Source organism: Oreochromis aureus, linkage group 22 (assembly GCF_013358895.1).
Source record: "Oreochromis aureus strain Israel breed Guangdong linkage group 22, ZZ_aureus, whole genome shotgun sequence".
Taxonomy (NCBI): Eukaryota; Metazoa; Chordata; class Actinopteri; order Cichliformes; family Cichlidae; genus Oreochromis; species Oreochromis aureus.
In genome coordinates, this window is record NC_052962.1 from 28,419,147 (window position 1) to 28,441,791 (window position 22,645).

Below are 22,645 nucleotides of genomic sequence, written 5' to 3' on the forward strand. Positions count from 1 at the left end.
CTCAAAAACTCATTAATCTCATTAAGCTAGATTAGAATTTTCCATGATCTCCAAACTGAATGTACTTCTTCATGCATTGGATATATTTCATACGTGTTAATTTGATCAATTAAGTGCTTTTTCCATTCGTTGATTAATAGTGGGAATCAGCTGCCATTAAAATCCATGCACAGAGACAGGAATGCACTGATAAGTGATGTTAGGAGGGTTTCCAAAATCTATGAGGATGATTAGGTTGATTGAGGTGAATCATGAAATGAAACATGACAGAACAACAGCTCTCAGTGCACACACACTGTTCAGCCAGTCAAAAGCTCCCAGCGCACATCGGCCACTTTAATGGAAACACCTTACCTGCTCTGGGTGGCACATAGTCTGAAATGTGAATGCAACAGTCAACTTACGCACAAATGATGACTGAAATACAACTCGTGCAAATGAGAAATGATAAAAAAAATTATATGTAAACAGAACACAGATATGAAAATGTTTCAGGAAATGCAGAGATGATAAAAGAAACTGCAGTGATGTTTCAGAAAGAAACGGCACAAACCTTGCTCTGCAGAGCTGACCATTGTGTTGTAGTGCTGGTTGGCTAGGTTGTAGTTGGACTCCACCTGCATACGATCCTCGGCCCCAAACATCTGGGAGTCCTGGCTGTCTCTCAGGAAGTCCTGATAGTGCTGCTCCAGGTTCCTCAGTGCTAGTCGGTACTCCTCCACCCTCAGGGTCTTAAACTACAGTGGTAACAAAGATGGTGGCTGATAGCAAACATTATGAAAACAACAGTTCAGTAGACAGCTGTGCCTGTATGTGCAGTGCCCAGAGAGTGCTTTTTTTTTTTAAATCAATCACAAGCCAAATAAAAATAATGTTTCATAATGTTTTTGAAGAAAAATCAATTTATCTTAACAACAAATCTGCACATGCATAATCTTTACCTATCAATATTTTGGGGTGAAGTTTTTATGAACTCTTTTTACAGTAAATTGCTATACTAGAGAATAACTAATGTGTACTGTTCTGTTCAGCAGATCTACTGACAGGATCTTGAGTTACCCAGATATCCTTCCACATATCTTCAGATACATCTAGACATAGTTCGCCCTTCCATGTCTGCATAACATGTGCAGCCGAGTAATCTTTGAAGCTTTGCAGTCTATTATTAGCCCCATTAGAGTTTTTCTGCCTCACAGGCAATAATCTAATGTTATTGTAACATGAGGTAAAATGCACCCCAACAGCAGTCATTTCAGCCCTGCTTTCATTTATACCACCAAAAACTAGTTTCCAAAAGATTTCATATTGTGTTGTTACCATGCTGATGTTCCAGCTTTTAATGATGTGGATGTCTCTCATCAGGTACTGCCAGGACAGCAGGCTCTTCATGTCCACAAACAGTGTCTGCCACATGTTCTGCAGCCTCTGGAGGTTTCCGTCCAGCCTGAAGAAGGTGAGGTGGAGGTTAGTCTCCAGCGTGTGGTTGTGTGCATGCGTTAGAAATTCAGCCGGGTGTTCTTTGACTCACCCGGCAACACTGTTCACAGCGTCCCTGTTGGTGGGTGGAACCAGGAAGCAGATAGATGGGACAGACGCCTCGTTGCCTTTGTCATTCAGCACCTTCCACTTGTAGGGCTGCGAGTTATTCAGCAGAGTGCATTCATCGCCTCTGTGGACTGTGATCTGGAAGAAGATGAAAACAGCAGCTTACAACTGGCTGGCCAACAGACAGCGTCTGTTTTTGCATATTCTAGATTTCACTGTATATTTTTTTTATGTTATGTCCTTTCAGCTTAATAGAAGTCAACCAAAGCAGGACACAAGTTGAAACTCAATTAAGAATTTCACACTCACCATAAACAACTTAGGAAGTCTATGGCTTACCTCCATCTGCTTGAAGTCACAAACAGCCTGGACGGGCAGCTTTCCCTTTATCAGAGTAGCAGGGTTACGTGGTTTCAGCTGGACGATGGTCTTGGCTCTCCGCTTCAGGCCTTCCAGGTGAGTTTTGAACTCATTCAGTTGCTCTTTCTCATCCTGGGAAGAGCATATAAAATTCTCAAACTCTAATTCAATAATTCGAAGACATGCAGCCTAAAACGAAGCTCCCACAAACAGAAGAGTAAACATTTCATGCTGCTTTAACGGTGTGGATTTGTTTGCCAGTTCACAGTTTCTGGATGAGCTTAAAGGAGCAAAACACTGGTGAATAAACCCACAGCTGCATCCTGGAGCAGATCTTCCAGCCGTGTGACCGTGATGGAGCGGTCGCAGGTGTACTTCCTCTTCATAGTGTCTTGGATCTTTTTAATCTTCTCCTCTGCCTCCTTCACGTCAGAGAAAAACTGGATCAAGAGAAAAGTAGATCATTTAAGCTGCAGTGGTTTAAAACACATTAAAAACCTGCAAAAAGGGACAGATTTAGTGACGGCCAGCTAACTCGCCAGACATGTGGAGAGCAGTCTGTAAGTGTGGATACCTTGTCATGCTGATAACAATACCTGATAGTAGGCAGTGTTTTCTTTCAGGTGGGTTTCAATGCAGCAGCACAGCTGGAGGATCCAACTCCACTGAGTCTGCAGGGCTGCAGTGAAGGCCTGAGGAGGTGGAAGGATGTAAGGGGAGAGAAGAAGAAGCACATATGAGAAGAAAATAATCATTTAAATTTAAAGTTCAACAACATGTGCTCAGCGTCCCACCTCGATGGTCTTCTTGGCTGGGTGTCCGTCCTTCAGCAGTTTGTCTCCTGTGGCCTGGACACCGTTCACTTTCTTCTCCCGGAGCTCCAACTCTCTCATCAAACCCTGCTCCACAGAAACAACAACCAATCATATCAGTATCATCATCGTCATCATCATAACAAGAAATGCGAAACCCACAAGAACATCTCAGTATCACTGTACCGAGTAGTTTTCTTTCTTGGCTGCCATGTTGGTGTTTCGCTCGCTCCAGTCGTAGTTCACCTCCTCTTCCTCTTTCTCATTCAGCCACATCAGCTCTTTGGTTGCTGCAGTGACAAAGGCATGAAGCTGGTCCATGTAGCGCAGGCGAGCCTTTGAGGAGTTCTACAGTAATGGTGACACGTTATGAAACATTTTTGGAGGGTTAGGAAGAAAACTGGATGGTATTTAAAACATCAATTTTCAGGATGTTTCTGAACTTCAATGAAAACAACTCTCGAGTTTGACTTCTCTACAAGACAACAGGCTTTTTCAATTTTAGTGACTTGTTTGTATTTACCAGGAGCTTGCCGTATTGTAGCTCCAGTTTTCCCAGATAGTCACGGTAAGCAGCTTTGCTGGCAGGTGAAATCTGACTCTGGAACAGATGAGAGACGCATTAGAAAGAGATCGTTAAGAAGAACTACTGACTAGATATCAGTCTGTTCAACAATTTCCACAGAAAGTCCACATTTCAGTCCATAACTACCCAACACTATTTTTGCTTGTGGCTCATTTGTGAAACATAAGGCTTCCAGGCTAAATCCACCTCTTTGCAAAATCTCATTAGGTTCTTGGTTAATTCTGTAGTCTGCAGAGTGACTTACGCACATGCCAAATTAAATGCTGTTACACTGGACACTTGGTATTTTGCAGTGTTGCCCTTAGTGGAACTGGATTCAACACCCTGTTCATAATCAGATAGTTTCAGTTGACTTTACTGATTTGTTTACACAAATTGCCGGAAAAATCTAGGATGTGTGCGGCGATTCAGAGGTGGACACTAAGCTAACGCTCTACTGCCAAATACCAATTTTCCTCCTGAGATTAAATCTCTCTCTGCACCATCTACAACACTGTCGCGGATACTTGGTGCCAGCATACCTCATCAGCCTTGGCTCTGTCTATCTTGGAGCGGAACTCCTCCACACACTGATGGAGGCCTCGTTGGCTGCCCAGCTGGGACTCCACGCTGGGAAGGTCAGATCCCCACTGCCCTTCGTCCACACGTCGCTGGTTTTCCTCCACCCAGCTCAGCAGATCCTGGATGTAGCGCAGCGTGACTTCATCCAGCTCGGGCCGCACCCTCACGGCGGCCTGCTGCAGGACCTGGGCGGTGTGGACCTGGGTCGTGTGGACTTGGGTCACGGGGATCTGCGTCATGGGGATCTGTGTGATGGTCACACCTGACTTGAGGCGCAGGTTGTACTCGCTGCGGAGGTTTACAAGCCGCTCATGGAGGCGATAAACTCTAAAGACAGAAACGTGATTAAAAAAAAGTTCATCGATTTAAAATGTAAAGTTCTAAGATTCACCAGTTTGACATTTAAAGTAATTAGAAAGGAAAAAATTGACTAATTGCATAGATTAAATCCCATGATGTCTGCAGAGCTTGATTTCTTTTGCACCTGCGATACATTTGTTCAGCTTGAAGGTGGCGTCCATCTTTTAGCAGCTGAACGTCATTGAAGAGGAGGCGGATCATCCCTTCTGCTTTTTCCAGATCTGCCTCCATCTCTGCTGTGTGCTGTGCAGGTTTCCCTGAGCTCATCAGCCTCACATCCTTCAACAGACAAAGTTTCACATCTCTTTATTTTACTGCAAATAATTTGCACATAAATGCTTTTATTGGCTGTCCTTAAGAGTTTGTGTCTCACCGTCTGCAGCAGAGTCTCCACCTGGTTGAGCTGCTCCTCGCACACCCCTGACTCCATCTGGACCTTGCTGACAACCCTCTGAAGTCGCTCCAGCCTGCAGGGAAGATGAAAGGTCAGAGGTCAGAAAAGAATTTAAACAGTGTAGACTGACAAGCAGTCATTTCCCTACAGGATACTTTCTCTTCTTTCTCAAAAGTAAAAATGTTAATAATAATTTAAAAAAAAAAAAAAAACTTTGAAAGGATATATTAAAGCACTCACTCCGTCTTCTGGCGGAATAAATACTTTAACGCATATCCCTGATGCATGAAAGCCATGTTGTTGCTCCTTTTTGAGCTGTGTGTGCCCAGCAATGCAGAGATGATCTGAAACAACTAAACTAGAAGCTGTGCCCTCCCTTCCTTGTGATTAGACAACAACTTTATGAGAGACTATTTAGTCTAAGGCTATTGCCATGGAGACGACACAGCCATCATGTGTTTGCCCTAATATGATCTGTACTTACTAATCTACAAAGCCGACTCAGTTTAACTTTATTGCCAAAGTGGACGTTATCATTAGGAGATGAGTCATGCTCGTGGTCAAACTGTAACAGTTTCCTCATGCTTTGTGGTTTTGCTGCCGTTTTGTGCTTTGGCAACACAGCGCATGTGATGAGGTTTGGATCGCAGCCTGGTTACCTCTCAAATTCAGTCCTGAGGAGACGCTCTCTCTCCAGGATGGCGACATGCAGACGACCCCATTCCTTCTCCACATCTAAAGGGTGGTAACCTGGCGGCACTTTGACCTGACCAGCCTGAACCGCACCCTGCGAAAAATAACAAACAACGTATAAAACCACGTAAGATAATATCTGTGATCATTTAAGGCCTCAAATTCTGCTCAGTCTCAGATTATTTGTCTTAAGCAATAATTCTGTGCTCCAGGGAAAAAATAAACACTTAAAAACCTGGGTCTAATTTATTGATGGTGGGAAAATTTTCCTTAAAAGATTTTCAGACTGAAGGGGTACACTCAGTGGGCCGTGGACATAGCAGTATTTGGAAAGATGTCCTTTAATTTATGTATTTTTTAGTGACTTTTGTAAGCATGGAAAAATAGGTGGGATTTTAGTTTAGTATTGCAAATAAATGGATACAATTTTCTATTTGTTTTGCACTTTGCTTTTGCAAATCTATCTTCTTTCTATCTGTCGTTTACAAATACAGAAATGTGTTTGGAACCAAGACTATTTGTGTATGTGCTGCAGTTTGGTGGGATAACCGTTTAAAATATTAGCCTTTCATCCCTTCATATTTTTTGTGACTGCTGATTTTTGTTCTGCTGGGAAATCTCACCTCAAAAGACTTGAAGATGTGTTTGGAGCGGTTCTTGTCTGCCTCTTTGGCAGGAAGCTCCGTTTCCTTGAACTTCAGAAACTGACGCCAAAGAACCTGCAGATGATAAATGTAAATAACAAAAGAACAAAAAACATGTTGATCATCAGCTACTTGATCTGTGTCACACTGATTCTTTCAGATTGTAGGACGCGATCTCGTCACCTCAATCTCTTCGTAGCTGGTGGGGAACTTCCTCTCCTCAAAAACGAGGATGTGGTGTCTGATCCACTGCAGCAGCATGGTGACCAGCTCATAGTACTCCTGCCAACGCAGCTCCAGCTCCTGAAGCACAGATGTTCAAAATAATTACATGCTGATGTTTTCCAGATTGTCCAGTGATTTTTTTTGTAAGTGCTAAATTTCTCAGGCTGCAACTTCAAAACTAACAGGATGATCATATCTATGTATTTTACATATAAACAATAATAATAACAATAATAATAAGTAAATGCAAGCTTATAATGACTATAATGCAAGCTCAGGGCATTTACATAAGAATAACTCTTAATACTGCATTTATATTTTGCATTTTACTGCTGCAGATGAAAGGCGGCACCCGAGATGTTGCCTCTGCTGCTGAATGATTAATCAGTGATGATAAAAAGGTGGGCTCACATTGGCTTTGACACCATCCTGGACGTCTGGTACCCTGGGCATGGCATCATACAGAGAGGACACATATGTGATGATGGATTTCTCATCTGGATGGGGCACATCGACATCTGTACAGAGCAACAAAGACGGAAAAAAACTATCATGTTTCAGGGAAATGAAAAAGATGGATGAGTGGTGACTTGAAGTTCCTTAGCTACCAACTTGAATACCAAGTCTATTTATGGGACTTCTGAAATATTAAAACACAAAAACACTCACTCATGTATTCATTCCCCTTTTGCAGCATATAAATATCAAACTATTAACAGCTAATATGTAGATTTCCACTCGTACAGCAGTGCAGGCAGGAGAATTAAAGGAAAGGGAAAACGCTTTGCCTACAATTAAAAGTGACTAAACCCATGCTTAAGTATTCCCTAAACTAAATGTTTGAGGGCGACTGTGCTCACCTTCGGGGTCCAGCAGTCTGGTGACGCCCAGCTCTCTCTCTGCCACGCTGAAGGCCTGCTCCAGGTTCTCCTGGTTGGACTGTCGGTACACTTGACTCATATCGATCAGAGAGGGCCTGCAGGCAGCAGTCAGACAGGAAGAACAGTGAGCGGAACCAGGGCAATACACTTTATTATTCCTGATCCAGATTTGATTTAAATGATAGATGACAGCAAGAAAATATAAGGCTAAATTAACAAGGTTGGGCTTAATTTGAGTGTTAAATTATAAAAATTGCCCTAAAATATGCAAAAATATCAGTTTTCAGTATAAATATAAGCAAAAATGCTTCTGAAAACTATTTAATAATCACATTTTTTCATGAACACACTAATTGATATATAATCTCTGAAGCTCTATTGATAGGTTAAGATTATACAGGTTACATATTTCATGAGTCAAGTTGCTGGAGGCTAGCTGGTCACGTCTAGTATCTCTATTACAATATGAAGGGCAGGCAAAGACAAGACTTCTACCACAGTGAAGATTAAAATTAAACAACACAGTTTTTTCTCTGAGTGCACTTTGCCAGGAAGTTTGCCACAATGTAATAACATGCGGGAACAAGCTCAGAGCATCTTAAGGGATTAAAATCTGAAAAACTTCAGAGAGAAAGGTTACACAAGGACAGAATATCCAGTAAATGCTCCATACACTTCCACAACTCTCTGTATGTAGTACTCCTTTTGGGGTTCTCTGTCACCATAGCGCCCCTGTCTGTAGGAGTGTCTTTCTCTGCTCAGGTGCATGATGTGACGCTCTGATCCTAGCTCCTGCTCCTCGCTCTGGGAGCCTCGACTGCAGCGGCCACATAAGCTGCGTGAGCTTTGACCCGAGTCAAATGAGGTCTCGGTGGGAACATCCTCACAGAACATGATCACCCGCTCATCCAGGTCACTGACGGAGCCCAACGTGCTGCTGGAGGCGCTGTTCAGACGCCTCTTCGAGTGGAACTTTCTCTTCAGGCTGTGCATCGTACTAAGAGCCAAGTTTCCAAGCTTTGATTTTGCAAAAGCAGAAGCTAATTAAAAAAAACCCAAAACGTGACGCAATGGAAACCAGTTAGAAATTCCAGTCTTGCCGCTTCCTGCTGGGATTAGTTATTGTCCGTTTTCTTATTTGTTTTTGTAGAGTCCTCACTGCAGTCCTCTGCACATCCTTCTCTTCCTCTACCAAGAAAGAAACTGTGGCAGAGGAGTTCGAGTGCTAGCGTTTTGCTGTAACCTGCCAAGCCTCCACCTCCAGGGCAGCCTTTTTTCCTCAATTTAATATGATACACCCGTTCTGTCTCTTATTTCACAGAATAATGCCAGCTCAAGCCGACTTTCTAATAGTGCGCTGCTTTGTCTGCCATGTGCTGCAGGAGCTGGTGGTTTGTGCAAACAGAATCAAAGTGGCACTCCACCCAAAGTACATGTTTCGAGCGTATAGTCACCTCCTTTGGGTTTGATGGGTGGCTGTTAAACACCAGTTTCCTTACTGACAGGACAATGGCAGCTGTAGTACACTTAAAGTCATGACACTTCTTATGGTGACAGTTTTGAACAGCAGCAAAGGGTTTGTTTTGTTCTATTTTTTAGTCATACATACAACAAAATAAAGCATTTCCATCCAAATTACTTTCTATTTAACCTTATTTTGATGAACCAGAGATTGTTTGGGACATATTGAACAGCAGAAAATCTGATTAAGCTTCTTTGGGAGTGATGTTACATCCAATAAAAACTACTGCAAGCCACAATTATATCCTTTTATATAAGTCTTTTCTACTCTTACAGACACTTAAATAGCTTTGCACAAGCTGACCACAGATGGTTTTTAAAGCATCCTCTTATGCCTGCAGTACAGCGTCTGACACATTTTACCCTAAACTATCCTATTTAAAAGCTGTTTATTGTGCCTGAAAGTAAGATTTAGTGTTTTTAAAAGCATGTACTGTACAAGTGTTAATTACTGTATTTAATCACCAACTGTTAAGGTATCTGTCAACACAAATTCTTCAGTTCTGACTCAAGCACAAGAAAATAAAAGCAAATAAAAGAAAAGTAAAGATATCATAACAGAATATCTAAAGAGACTGTATATTACTGCTTCAGTTATTGTACCTTCTTCACAGCAAGGCACGCACAGGTGGACTTAATAAGAGCTCACGAGTTAAATTAAGTGTCCCAGTAAATCACAGCATTGAAGAAGCAAACACAAAAGCAGGAGTCATGAATGTACCTGTGCTTTTCCTGCTACAACATGCCAAATCTGTGTTCTTGACCTCAGATAAAGTTAAATGAAAGGTCAAACGAGCAATGAAATTATACTAATAAAGTTACAGTGTGCTGAAAATCATTCATTTAGATGTAACGCATAAATGTTAAATACTGGAGTTTAAGGAAATGTTTTTAGTTACAAAATATCTCAATGCAGAATGAATGAACTAAATAATGAATGAAGTCTCCCTTGACTTTTCTCTTAATGTTTGATTTATAGTAACTGTTCCATATTTTTGTCCTGACAAGTCCAGCATGGCACGAATGCCAAATTCAAATATGAATTTAGGATTGCTCCCTGGACCTACGCCGATAAATAAAAGAAGAAACAACAACGTGAAATATGCAAAAGGTTAAACATGTGTAAAATTCTTGCCTGCGGTGTTACAAGATCCCCAAGTCCAGGCAAGTCTTTCCAACTAGAAAATGTGTCTGTGAGGCTTGAAAAACACCTCTGTGCTACAAATGTGCATGATTTCTATTCGTGCAAGGCTGAGTTATAATCAAAACACCTCACTGAGGATGCTGCTCACCTGTGTTTGTGTATGATGGCGTTGAACAGCTTGCCATCCCTCCAGCTGCCGGTGAAGTTGTCGCAGCGCAGGCCCTGGTATCCCTCCACCATCCTCTGAGACCACAGCAGCAGCTTCTCTTTGGCCGTCATGTCGTCCGACTGACCGTTCACCTGAATATCTGAGATCTGGAGGGTGAAGACGGGCAAATAGTCAGTCATACGAACTACAGAGATCTCCTTTCATATCTGTTAGACAACTTTCTCCCATTAAATTCTTGCACAAAGGTGGTATTAGCTAGTACACTACCATTTTTTTCCTGTTCTTGTTTCCTTTAAAGAAATCGGTAGAGATGCAACACTATATAATAGAAATTTTAAAAGGTGATATTTATTAAGATGTCTCCTTTTCCTGGAAGACCTGGAGGTGGTGGCTGATAAGATTTACTCTCATTTCTCTGCTTAGACTTCTATGCTTACAACCCGAACACGGAGTAAGCGGCAGAGAATGGATGGATGGGATGATTATTATTTTTCAACTTGTCTTATGAGTTTCACATTTAAAGATTAACTAAGACTGAAATGCTAATTGGAGGGCAGAGTAAAACTTTCCCTGCTCATTTCTTCCAGATTTGAGATGAGTCACATTTTAAACCTCAAATGTTACACGGCACTTTTACTCGGAGAGCTCATGACATCCATTAAGCTCGCTCTTTGGAGAATGCTTTTTAATTATACGAGCAGAAAACAGTAATTTTAGAGCGAAATTGTTTATGAGCGACTGAGCTGATGATCTTTTAAAGTTACAGTGTTGTTGTTCCAAACAAAACTTTACAATAAATGCCTCAGTAGCCGTAAACTAAAGTTGGACCGTGCAGCAGAAACACCACAGGAAACTTTTTTTTAAGAGCTGCGAGGCTAAGCTATGAGTCACACGAGCATGCTACTAACATTTCCCACAGCAAAATGGTTGATCTTCATAAAAGAAGAGAAAGGACAGAATAGACCACAGTTTAGTGTTTCAGCTTTTGAACTACTGGACATGAATTTTACTGCTCACATTTTAAAGCTGTTTGACAGAGTGTGACCATTAGCATGAATCCATCACCCAGTAGTTTCCCAGTGTGGTACAAATGGTGCTTTTGAATGTTTTTGGTATTTGCTTGCCTGCTTCACGTACCAGATGGGCGGAGGTCTCACCTAAACTACGCACATGCTGTAACAATTAAAGGAAATCTTTTGGAAAACTCTTTTTGCCTCTTTTGTCAATGCAGAAAAACCCACCTGCTGCACGATTTAACAAAACATCAGCGAGTTTTAGTTGTCTCTATATTAGAACCTTCTGATTTTTAACAACAATAAGACCTAGAAAACATTTGAAAGTATGATAAGTCTACTATATTTTAGTTACTGATGATGCATTAAGCTTTAATCAATCAGGTGGAGTCATATATGTGCACTTCTGATATTTTCAATAGTAAAAATACTAATCTAATCTACTAATGTTAGTTTTATGGATTCATTTGTCATGTAGGCTTTTTTAAATGATTTTATTGTAATTGTTGGTAATTATTCCACAACTAGGAATCTTGTTCTGACTATTTTTCAGATGTTTCTGTCATTTTAAATATTTTGAATGATTTTGTACATATTATTTAAAATATTTATCATCCACAAATCTGGCGTTTGATCAGATTTTGCATTAAACAGAAGCTCATAAGAACTAAAGGATGAATAAACAGGCTGAATATGACAATTTTACTGTAATCTGATGTTGATCAAAGTATTACGGAGTCACCAGTTCATCCATATTTGGTGTCAGAATGACACACCTTAAGTTTTTAAATGCAATGTACATTTTTTACATAAAAATTAAAATCATAATGCCGTTACAACATTTCAGGATATCATAAAGTAAGCGTTCCTGTATGACCTTGCTTGGTTGTTTTAGTCGCTAGAATCATTTGGGAATCATTTGGTTGATTTAGGGTTAAGTGACTTCCACCGCTCTAAAATTTCATGGTGTATAAGTGGAACGAGCGCAGCTTCGCCGCCACCACAATCCGTTTCCAGTGTTTTGGGGAAGGCTGATGAGTCACAGCAGAAGTAATAATTTTACTTACATTTTTTTGACAGGAAAGGGTGGAGAATGGAAAAAGAAGGCATTTCTTCCTTATGTTATTTTTCCTTGACGAGGGAAGCCCCTGTGCTACAACGTGGGCATAAAATGACTCAGACGGCGGGTGGAAACTGGACCTCCACCCTCGCTGCCTCTCTTTTTAAAACGTTCCTCTTTCTCTGTCACGAAGCCGGACCATTATTTTTTTATTAATAGACAAATCACCTGTGTGCATTAGTCAGCTGTGAGCTGCACCTGGGGACCTCAGAGGAAATTCACCATTGTTTTTAATAACAGCATGTGCTGAAACCAAAATTCTGGATTTGTTTTGATGAAATAATGTCTGCTAGAAGACTTTTTTTCTTTACTACTTTACAGCAAAGAGAATATTCAACCTTTTATGCACTGATTAGCAGTGAGTGACCATTTTTGTTTCCCCCACTGCAAAGCTTGTGAGTGAGGCCTGAGCTTCCACGTCTCCTGCCAGCTTTCTCATGGGAATCACTGAGTCATACTGAGGGACACAGAAACTGATCCCACATGCACATCTCAACATCACAGTCATTACAGCATCAAAGAAAGTACTCCCACTCTTTTCTCCCAGATCAGGAAGACAGCTGCCTGTCGACTGATTCTTCCAATGTGGCGTGTGTTGCTATAGGCAGTATAAGCAATTTTATACTGTTTATGTTATGAAATAGGAAGTGAAACCTCTATATTTAGTTTGGTGGAAACCTATATAGCTATAAAAATGCCCGTGAAATTCATTGGCATTTTTATATCTTTTGCCAAACGTCTAATAACCTCCATTTGGAAACGATTGGCTGGTGGACTTCACTTTACTGTAACTGCTGTGTCAACATCAGCCTTCACTGATTCCCAAAAAGGGAACAGCACTTTAAATTTCCTTACCACAAAAACAGAAGCAAAATAATTACATAGAAGCATAAAACGCATGTTACTCGTCCAGTGGAATAATCTGATCTATTAAGTGTGCAGTTTAAAAGTAAAACACATCACAGCTCAGGAGATATGACTCAGCTGCCCCCATCAGGCATCAGTCAGTTCATGCTTAATACATGCTGAGAACTCGGAGTTTCAGCAAAGCCAGGGCACTTACAAAATCCTGACTGTAAAGCTACAGAACAGTGCGACACCATCAATACCAACAAACAGCTGCTTTGTATCAGCTAAACCAGGAAACTCGACTCAACTGTATTTATGCACAAATGCAACAGTACAGATAAAGTTTCAACCATGCACTAGTAAATATGTCGTTGTCTTATTAAGTTGCTGGTAAATGTACTTAATGTTTTTCTTGGTTAACTGTATTCTTAATTTAAGTAAAGCCTGTCACAATAATACAAATCTACAAAACTGACGAAACTTGTGATATTTAATTATGACTTATCTAAAAACTGTGCATCAATAATTCTAAATAATTCTGTAATTTATATAAAAGTATAATTATGGCTCTTATTGTAACCTCATTGCAACTAAGAAAAAGTAAAATAAAATCATGATTGCATTTCTTTTTAATTCGATGACTGATTCCAAGCAGTTGAGGTGGCCAAATGGTTGCCCAGTTGCCTCCACCTCTGGCAACTACTGGGCTGGAAGCAATCAGTCTCAGACAGATTGATCAAAGTTAGCAATTAGTTGCTGTCTAATTTATAAACTCATCACGATGTCATTGCAATGCAATCAATCCGAGTCAGTCTGTGCCAATGAGTGCAACAGTTCTGACACATCTCTCTGCAACAGGAAACTCAAATCAACTGGTTGCCAACTGGTTGCATCATGATAATATTTCTATACAAAATGCAAGGTTGCTGTCATTTTGCAGCTAAATTGCCGCTCTGCAGTCACTTTAAAAGACGGCAGCTGTCTGGGGTTGGTTGCAGACCTGTCTTTGAAGGCAACGAGACTGCAAGTTCATTACACATGGAAACAGTAATTTTTGTCATGCAAACCATGTTGCTTCCCTAATGTTCCAGTATTGTTAGACAGGAGTCACATTTAAGAAATTCAGGCTCTCACTTTGAATACTGTGCAGTCGTGCAGAATCCAACTGAACTGTATGTCTGCTGCTTTGCTTCGCTACTTGTGCTAAAAAATTCGAGAAAGTTTTGAACTAAAGTGTTTATTTGAAATGCTCAAGTGCTGTTACAGAGACAAGCCATACTAAAATAGCCTTAGATAACAGGAAGGCTTCTTTGTGCAGTTCATCACTGAAATAGGAGAAGCTAATAGTAAATGTGGTCTCTAATCCCATTGTTGGTTATTAGCCAAATTAATAACAGGTAGCATAGACACGCTAACAGCTAATCAGTTGCTGGTCGCTGTTGACAGTCATGCTGACAATGATAAATCATTAATACCTTTCCAAAGAACAACCAAGCGCAATTATTCATGAATTTGAGTGAAGGCATTATTGCTAATAATTATCATTAAGTCCTTTAACCACCACATTTATGGTATCATAGCAGCCTCAGCATGAAGTAGCATGTTTGTTCAGACCTGCTGTGGAACGAGTCAGAGCTGTGGTTTGTAAATAAAGTTTTAATGAGGAACAAAAAAACTTAATTTTGGGATGATAATTATCTTTACCCATTTATCTAATTTACATTTTTTTAATTAGATTTGGCCTGTGACTCTATAGGTGTCACTTGTGTTCCATATACAGTAAAAACTGCAGTTCTCTCTACTTTCATTGAGTTAAGGTTGGTTTTGTTAACTTGAGATTGCCCAGAAGCATTACACAGTGACTGCCAATTGCTTCTAGATTAGCTTTACTGCCATACAGTAATTTACAGCAAAATGACTTATGAGTGTCCTTACGCTACCTGGAAGTGAAGGATGATGGTCCATATCAAGCCAAGGGTCAGCTTGGGGTTTCCATCTGCAATGTCATCATTCCTGATGTTGACCAGTTTGACCTGAAAAGGTGTGGACAAAAATATTTTTCCTGTGCAATAAAATAAAACACAATATAAAATTCTTGTTTTTCTTAACTACCTGTCTGTGTTTGAGAAAGTCCAGGGCGATCTGGACATTCTGCAGCTTGTGGAAGCGCATACGGCCTTTCTCCCGAGGCTGTAAGAGACCAGATGAGACCAAACATGAAGAGAAGGGAACACTTTAGGTCAGCAAACAGCAAAGCCCCATGACTGAGGAACAGGTGTTTCAGGCTCCAGTAACACAAAGATCCATTCTCTACTGTACATATTTTCACAGTCATGGCCTTGAAAACTTAAATTTAAAAGAAAGCAAATTTGAAGTGTGATTCAAATTCTGCGTGTTTGTGATCAAAGCGTTCAGAGCTGACCCTACAAGACCCTGAAGTGCATCAGAGATCCAGCCAAGATGTCTGCAGGTGAAAGCATGATAATGAATGATAAACATTCTCAGTGATTCTCCCAATCATCAGTCACAACTCTTCTTTTTTTCCAAGACCTTTCAAACACTGCTCCCTGGATAATGGATTATTACACTTTGCCCCAAGTCAACTGATGACTGATAAACGTTGCTTTTCTGTTTTTAGCTGCAGTGCAATCCAGTCGAGCAGATTCCATAAGGTTCAAGAACGCTTAAGCCTTAGAAATTATAGGAGTGGCGACCCTGACATGCACTCGTGCTCCAAGTTCTAAGCTGCAGAATTAGGTTGTAGTGACAAAACTTTGGACTTTGATTTCACTACAGTGTAAGAAACCTCCATTTGAAACTGATAATAATAAACAGCTATTAAAAGGACAAGGACAATCAACTACAAATAAGTATTATAACAGAAGATAGAAATTCATACTCTCTATCCTGGAAATCTCCCAAGTCAATCAACCTTTATATAACAGGAATGTCTAGCAATGTTTTCAAAATCAATCCTCATTGCACAAGCACATGCAATGACTGCTGCTGATATATTCAGGCATTGCCAATTGATATAATTGTGCTGTAAAATCAAACCCAGACCACAAACCATGTTTGTCAAATACTTTCATTCTCTAAATGAAAAGTTTGGTTTTGTACACTTCTGTAATCTGTGATGTACAGTTTCTCAGATCTACATGGCACAATCATAAAGTTGCAAGACTCCAACCATAAAAAACAACTTAACAACGTAATTTTTTTTATTACATCTGAACAAATCCTGTCCTTTACCATTTATGTTAACAGTTATTTTTTAAGAGTTATAGCAGACTCCAATAAGTCTGAACACAGTTCAGTCACAGTTCAGGTTATTTGGACATCTTCGGGTTTTAATGTCGAACTTCTGACACAAGAAGAACTTGTGGTGCAGAGCCCAGTGGAAAAATTAAAAGAAAAGCTGAGCTTCTTTCATAATCCACAATGTTCATACTTGGAAATCGTGCATTCTTTTCCTGAAAACTTGCTTTGGGTCTTTGTATCTGAGACCAGACATGACATGAAAAGTCTAAACATACTGACACACTGAGGTCTTTGGGGAAACCACTGATGCACAAATGCAAGCAGTTACAATGTAGTTCCCACGGATGAAGTGATCTAAAAGTGGCATCCATGCTGGAAGTGATCCAGAGGTGCACCAGGAGAAGATCTTGAAGGGGAGACTCGACCATTTAAATCAGGCATGTTTCTTAATTTTTACGGGTGGAGTCTTATGATACAGCCCTTTAACAAAATAAGCACATAAAGCTATATTAAGAAAAAAAAAACTGTACATTTTTCTAGGTTATTCTTTTCTATTCTTAAAGAATGCTAACTTTAATGGTCATTTATGAAAACGCTAAAATAGTTACTACAAATATTCTGAATAAAGCCACCAATTTAACCACGTTTCCTATCATGGCTCCTGAACCTCCCAACTCACTGACAAAATGAAAGAGGACAATGTTGACACAGAAAGGGACAATACACAGGGAGTGTGACCATCATCATGCACAACCCAGCAGCCACCTGGGGTGGTGACACATGCTACGCCCGCGGAGGCGGCCAGCCACAGTCCAGGCGCCACTCACCAACCGCACGTTCCTCACAACGTCACGTTCCCTCGGCTACCACAGCAAGAGCATCGCAAGAGAGGAAGGCAGAGGCAAAGGGGGAAAGGTCAGGGCAAAGGTCAGCAAATAGGAATTAGACAAAGGAAAAACCAGGGATCAAACAAGTCAGTGCAGAGAGGTTAAACGATGGAAGCAAAGAATGAAATTAGTGTTTTAAGGTTACATCACCAGAAGGTGTGTTCCCAAAAAGACTAGTGCTAAGGTAAGTAAAGTAAAAGAGTGTGCACAGCCTCAGCATGTACTGAAATGTCCAAAAATCTCTAAAGAATTAAAGTCAACACATGCAGAGGTGGAAAGAAGAAATCCAGAGTAATATCTGCCTTATAAACATTTAAAGCGGTTGAATTAACAATGAGTAGACTGGACAGTAGAACAAAGATTACAGCAAATAAACTGAGTAGGACAGTAGAGCTGGGATGATAAGAAATGCCTAGACAGGACAAGGGGTTACAGAAGAAGCACAAATTCTATTATCAGAAGTGAAATACCACCAAAAGCTCACCAGAGTCTCTCCAGAGAGCACCTCCAACAGGGAGATGAGGTTGTGTCCATCTCTGAGGTCCTCGTACAGGTCAGTGATGTGTCGCTGGGCCTGGGAAGAAAGGGAAGAGACCCGTTTTGTCAGTATTGATGCATACAGGGACATTATTTTTAATTCAGACTCCCATGATGTCAGCACCAGTGCTGACTCACTGCACACGACACAAACAGTTGCTGAGAGTTCCTCAGAGTTCACAACAGACAACAAAATGTAACTTTATAACTCACAAATCTCATCTACAAAAAAAATTAAGATAAAAAGAAAAACGTGAGTACACAACAGTGGGGGACTGATTTTACCCTCTGCCTTCTGCAGCAGCAATATGCTCTGGCTTTTTAAGGATTTCACCCCTTTTATTACCTGTCACAGTATCAAAAGGGGTGCTCCTTACTATTATTTGTAGTTACACTTTTGAGCTGTTGTAGCCGAAGAACATGCAGACACATGCTGCACTGCAGAAAATGTTCCAAAAGCAGATAGAAAAGAGCTGAAGTCAGCGAGGGGAAAGATCAGAGGTTAGCAGTAAAAGAGGGTGGATGAAAGGGAGAGAGGGCGAGGGAGGGTAAAAATGTCAACACAAACATGCAGGGAGGAACAAATGTGTGTGTGTCCACTCAGCTCTCTGCTCACAGACAGCACCTACCTCTGCCTTCCAGTGCTGGTGGGAAAGAACAGGAGGACAGGGTGAAGGATGGAAAGAAGAAAGAGTTTGATGTGAGAAGATGTAAAACTTAAAAGGACAGTGGGAACAGTGAGACAGATGGTGTGATTTGATGGATAAACAAGGACAGTCAGCTGCTTTCCATTTCAAATTCTTTAATTTGATTCCTTCTGTCTTTCAAACTAAAGAAACATGTGCATGTCTCTGTATTAATTTTATGTATATAAATGTACTTTAGTTCTCTATGATCTGCTCTGGTTTCAGTGGGTTTGACCGAGCTAAAAAGGATTTATAAAACACAGAACAGCATCTGTTTTTCATTCCTCACAATCTGAAGTGAAGTGTAAAACATGCTACAGTAGATGGCACTTATCAGACAGCTGACCGTGAGACTTACGGGCCTCATAGTTTAATCTCATGACTCTGTTGTGACCATGAGTCCAAAGTGACTCGAGGGCCAGATTGCCTGAAGTCTTTTGGACCTAAATCAGAGGGATTACCCGAGAAATAAACAGTGACTATCGACAAAGCCTGGGAGTCATCTCGGACAGAGCCCCGTGTCACAGGATGCACATGGACGACGGCAGACATTCCTCGCTCTTTAACACGCTTCACTTCCCGTGTTAAAACAAAGATTCATCAACATGAAAGTGTTGTAGAGACGCAACAAGGTCCAGCTGACACTGCCCAGATAGGACTGTTGTTTTTCTTTCTTTTCCTAATAGGTGGTTCAATTTTAAATTAAATATTAAAAATAACTTGTCTAATACAACCTGATCAAAAGTAACTTTCTTCTGTTAGGCTGGTCTTTGCAAACAGAAGGTGTGAGCCTCAGGTGGGCGGGGCCGCAGGCACACAGATGATCATATAAGGATAGGAGCTCTTATTAACATCAAAAGGAGCCAAGAGTAGAAAAATGCTTAAAGCTGAGTGTTTACAGCAGTCTTGGGTCTGAGCTTTTGACTCACGCTGACTTCATTATTTAAATCTTTGACCATGTTTATACATCAACTATTTAAAAAATAATTATGAGACAGAACAAATCTGCTTATAGAAATATAACATCTGCTATTACTAGGAACCTGAGATTCCAACATACAAAGTTAGTGTTTTATTTCTTTATTTTTTTCCTGTTGTCATAACAACGTGACATATGACAAGTTTTTTGTTTTTTTTAAAGGATTCTTATAAGAAATCCCTGCCTTCTTCACTTATGAGTAACACAGTGACTCATAAAATGACTCAAATGTAAGAATTTCCTGTCGTACGTCACAGATGTGAAAATTCGATTTTGACTTTCCTTAGGTTTTGGACTGTCGCTCGGCATAAACTAACAAACTAAAACCACCCATGAAAGGCATTTCATTACAAGTAATCTTTACGTTTTAAGGCAAAAATGAGCAAAAACACAACCTGACCCACTAACATACTACACGAGCCAGAGTAATTTCAAATTCATCTGATTTTTAATTACTACATAAAAGATCAGGTGACCCTGAGCCATCCCTCAGTTATGCTGCTCTAGGCTCAGGCAGCAAGTGGACTTCCCATGATGCACTGAGCATTTCTGTCAAGGTTTTTACCTACCACTGCTGCCTCGCATTAGACTGTGTCTTCTCTCACTTTCAGTGTGTGTTTTTTCATATCTTTCTAAGCTCTCCTTTTTCTTTTCGGTCACAGCAGATGGCTGCTCCTCCCAGAACCTGGCTCTGGACTGTTTTTTCCTTCCAACATCACTTAGTGCTGCTCATAGGGGCCTTGTCTGATTATAAAGGTTTTCTCCAATACTGTAGGGTCATTACCTTCCAGCATAAAACACCTAGAGACGTTGTTGTATTTGGCTAAATCTAAATTGAAGTGAACTGAGACTCAGGGCTTCTATATCTTGCTAATCATTTGATTATCCTCTGAATTACACAGAGAACCACAAGTTCCCAGAACTGAAAATATCTATTAGATATTAAATTACTCATTGTCAGACCATCAGTGCAAAACTAAGATATGTTCAATTTATGATGACTGTAAAATTTATGAGCAGCAAATCAGATTTAAGAGGCTGAAACCAGTTATTATCTTGGTGTTATGCTTAATAAATCAGTTTAATTATTGCTATTATGAAAACTGTTGTGATAGCTCCTAAAAATAATTCTTACTGTAACAGGACTTTGCTCCCCACCTAGTTAGAAGCATTTCCTTTTAAGGGTAAGGGTCAGAACATTTGTTGAGAGTTGTTTCAGACGTATTTAACACTGATCGCCTCACAGTGAATCAAATACTAATTCAACGTGGCGTCCTGGAGCTTCCTGTCCCCCTGCACAGCCCCGATGAGCCGCTCCGACCATCTGGATTCCAGATGTGTAACCTGACCGAGCCCAGCCAACGATACCGCTCTTCCCGAGCGCCAAGCTAAAGTGAGGCCAGGTGCGTGTGACTCACCCCCTCACATGCATACAGTTAACGGAAAGAGCGCGGTTGCTATTGTATCTGTTGTTCACCTTTTCCAAAGCTTTTAAAAGGAGGTGTGGAGAATCAAAATCTGATTTAGTTTTAGATTCTCTTCCCAGTTTGATCTTCAGGTAATGTTTCCCAGCAGTGAGATCAGATAGCTCCGCATCTCCTAAGAAAACGTTTTTGTGTAATTTAAGTTATTATAACCAGATGGGATATGAAAGAAAGTCCAGGTTTTTGGTGTTATTTGACGACAGCAGGAGACCTTTTTACCTACCATCGAGAATTACAGTTGAGTTATAAACTCCACATGACATAAAGTTAACATTTTAATAGGTTTTTGGAGATTTTTAATCTATCTGAGAGTAAAGTTGCTGTGAAATGTATGTGTTTTCATGGGTGAGGGTTGTTTGAAGCAGAACTTACCTTCACAAGGTGCTTGTTGACCCATTTTGTGAAGGTCTTTTTCTGAACTCTGTCCCGTTCATCTGTGGAAACACAGCAAATATACACTCTGTTTAATTAATGGTGTTAATTTAAGAGATTTTGCATTTTTAACAACACTCGGTAATCGTGTATTACAAACTCAATGGTCCAGACTTAAGGCAAACAAACCATAAGCACAATGTTATTTTTAATTATTAAAAAACCCCCAAACAGAAATCTTGTATTTGGCTTTTCCAAAACAAACTACTTTATGACTGTCTAACCTGCCAGCAGACAGGCTTGCATGCTAGCTTAATGGCAGATAACCACTTTAAATATCATACTCATCAAAGGCTAGTTTCCTTGAATAACAGAGCAGACACGGGAACTACATCCATATAAAGCTTGAGAAGTATGAAACACTGATTCCCAAACTTCCTGGGCTGTGACTTCTGCACAGGAACCCAAGCCTTCTTGTTTCCCATAGTCACATGTTGCGTGTAGCACTACGCACCATCTACATATAGCCACCATCTAACCCATAGGCCAGGATATATGATGGCTGAAACTAAATATAGTTTGTGTTTATTGGGCTTAAACAGCCATTATGGCCCTGCTTCTGATTAAAACCTCCAGCAAAACTCTTTCAAATCTTTTTTATCTGTTTTTTCCCCCAGAGACACAAACAGTGTGAGAAATATTTCTTTTGCCCAGGGACAGAACCAAAAGTCACATGTGACTTTGACTCAGACACGGACATCTGATGCCCAATAGGGACAAAACATCACAGAGGACTTGCTGTAGGTTACCCGCTCTGATGGTGGCATCAACAAAACAAAGACTTTCCTACTTATCAGGAGAACTTTGAATAAATTATCTCTGGCATCCTCTGGAGCAACATGTTTCAGCCTGCAATGCTGTTGCTGTTTTTCTTTAGAATTTCATAATCAGATTGTTCCCAACAAGCCTATTACATACCAGCAGGCATCAAACATATACTATGAAATGTTTTTCCTAAATTTTATCACCCAGGCAGCCACTTGAAGAGATAACCATTAAACGTACACTTCACCTCTTCAGTGCAGTGCTTCAATTAGTGATGGTGGTGCTTGTCAAATACAGAGCAGTTCAACAAAACAAATGTTTAATGTTCAAATGTTTTTTTCTCATCAGTGACATGCTGAAAAGAAGTTTATCTGCTCTGTGATCAAAGCTAACAGAAGTGATCAGATGAAGAGGGAACCAAAGAAGAGGACATCCCGTGGCACCAACGCCCAAATCACGGTGGCTTTATGTCCATGACTCACAGGCACACTCACGCATGAGGCGGTCTCAACAGAGAAGTGAAATAAACCTCAAAAGCAGAGAGATAAGTTCTGCTTTTTCACTGGTTTTGATTTCGGGCTTTTCATATATGGCTTTGCAAACAGGTTGGACACGTGTTACGAAACATAAAAGATGCGTTTCTGCACAAATGAAATGTAGCAGCTCAGGATACTTCTGTTTCTCAGGTCGGCTGAAAGCAGCACTAAAAATTCCTAAAATAACCAGGCTGAATACAT

General features: G+C 40.4%; 1 protein-coding gene across 8 annotated transcripts in view; it reads right to left on the reverse strand.

The window, feature by feature from the left end:
- The window catches only part of pleca (plectin a), a 105,287-nt gene that overhangs the window by 16,657 nt on the left and 65,985 nt on the right, over nt 1-22,645 (reverse strand). For 7 of the 8 annotated variants that reach the window (XM_039606038.1, XM_039606042.1, XM_039606043.1 and 4 more), the window contains 23 exons: nt 21,084-21,145; nt 17,510-17,599; nt 14,990-15,067; nt 14,818-14,910; nt 9,875-10,041; nt 7,041-7,156; nt 6,592-6,698; nt 6,139-6,258; nt 5,935-6,030; nt 5,278-5,405; nt 4,598-4,691; nt 4,349-4,503; nt 3,825-4,191; nt 3,241-3,318; nt 2,904-3,065; nt 2,700-2,804; nt 2,502-2,597; nt 2,220-2,345; nt 1,885-2,037; nt 1,529-1,683; nt 1,318-1,444; nt 554-737; nt 355-375 (listed from right to left, as the gene is read on the reverse strand). In XM_039606038.1, the coding sequence (XP_039461972.1) occupies nt 355-375; nt 554-737; nt 1,318-1,444; nt 1,529-1,683; nt 1,885-2,037; nt 2,220-2,345; nt 2,502-2,597; nt 2,700-2,804; nt 2,904-3,065; nt 3,241-3,318; nt 3,825-4,191; nt 4,349-4,503; nt 4,598-4,691; nt 5,278-5,405; nt 5,935-6,030; nt 6,139-6,258; nt 6,592-6,698; nt 7,041-7,156; nt 9,875-10,041; nt 14,818-14,910; nt 14,990-15,067; nt 17,510-17,599; nt 21,084-21,145 (2,880 nt within the window). The remainder of the gene's footprint in view (nt 1-354; nt 376-553; nt 738-1,317; nt 1,445-1,528; nt 1,684-1,884; nt 2,038-2,219; nt 2,346-2,501; nt 2,598-2,699; nt 2,805-2,903; nt 3,066-3,240; nt 3,319-3,824; nt 4,192-4,348; nt 4,504-4,597; nt 4,692-5,277; nt 5,406-5,934; nt 6,031-6,138; nt 6,259-6,591; nt 6,699-7,040; nt 7,157-9,874; nt 10,042-14,817; nt 14,911-14,989; nt 15,068-17,509; nt 17,600-21,083; nt 21,146-22,645) is intronic. The other variant, XM_039606041.1, reaches the window with a different exon arrangement.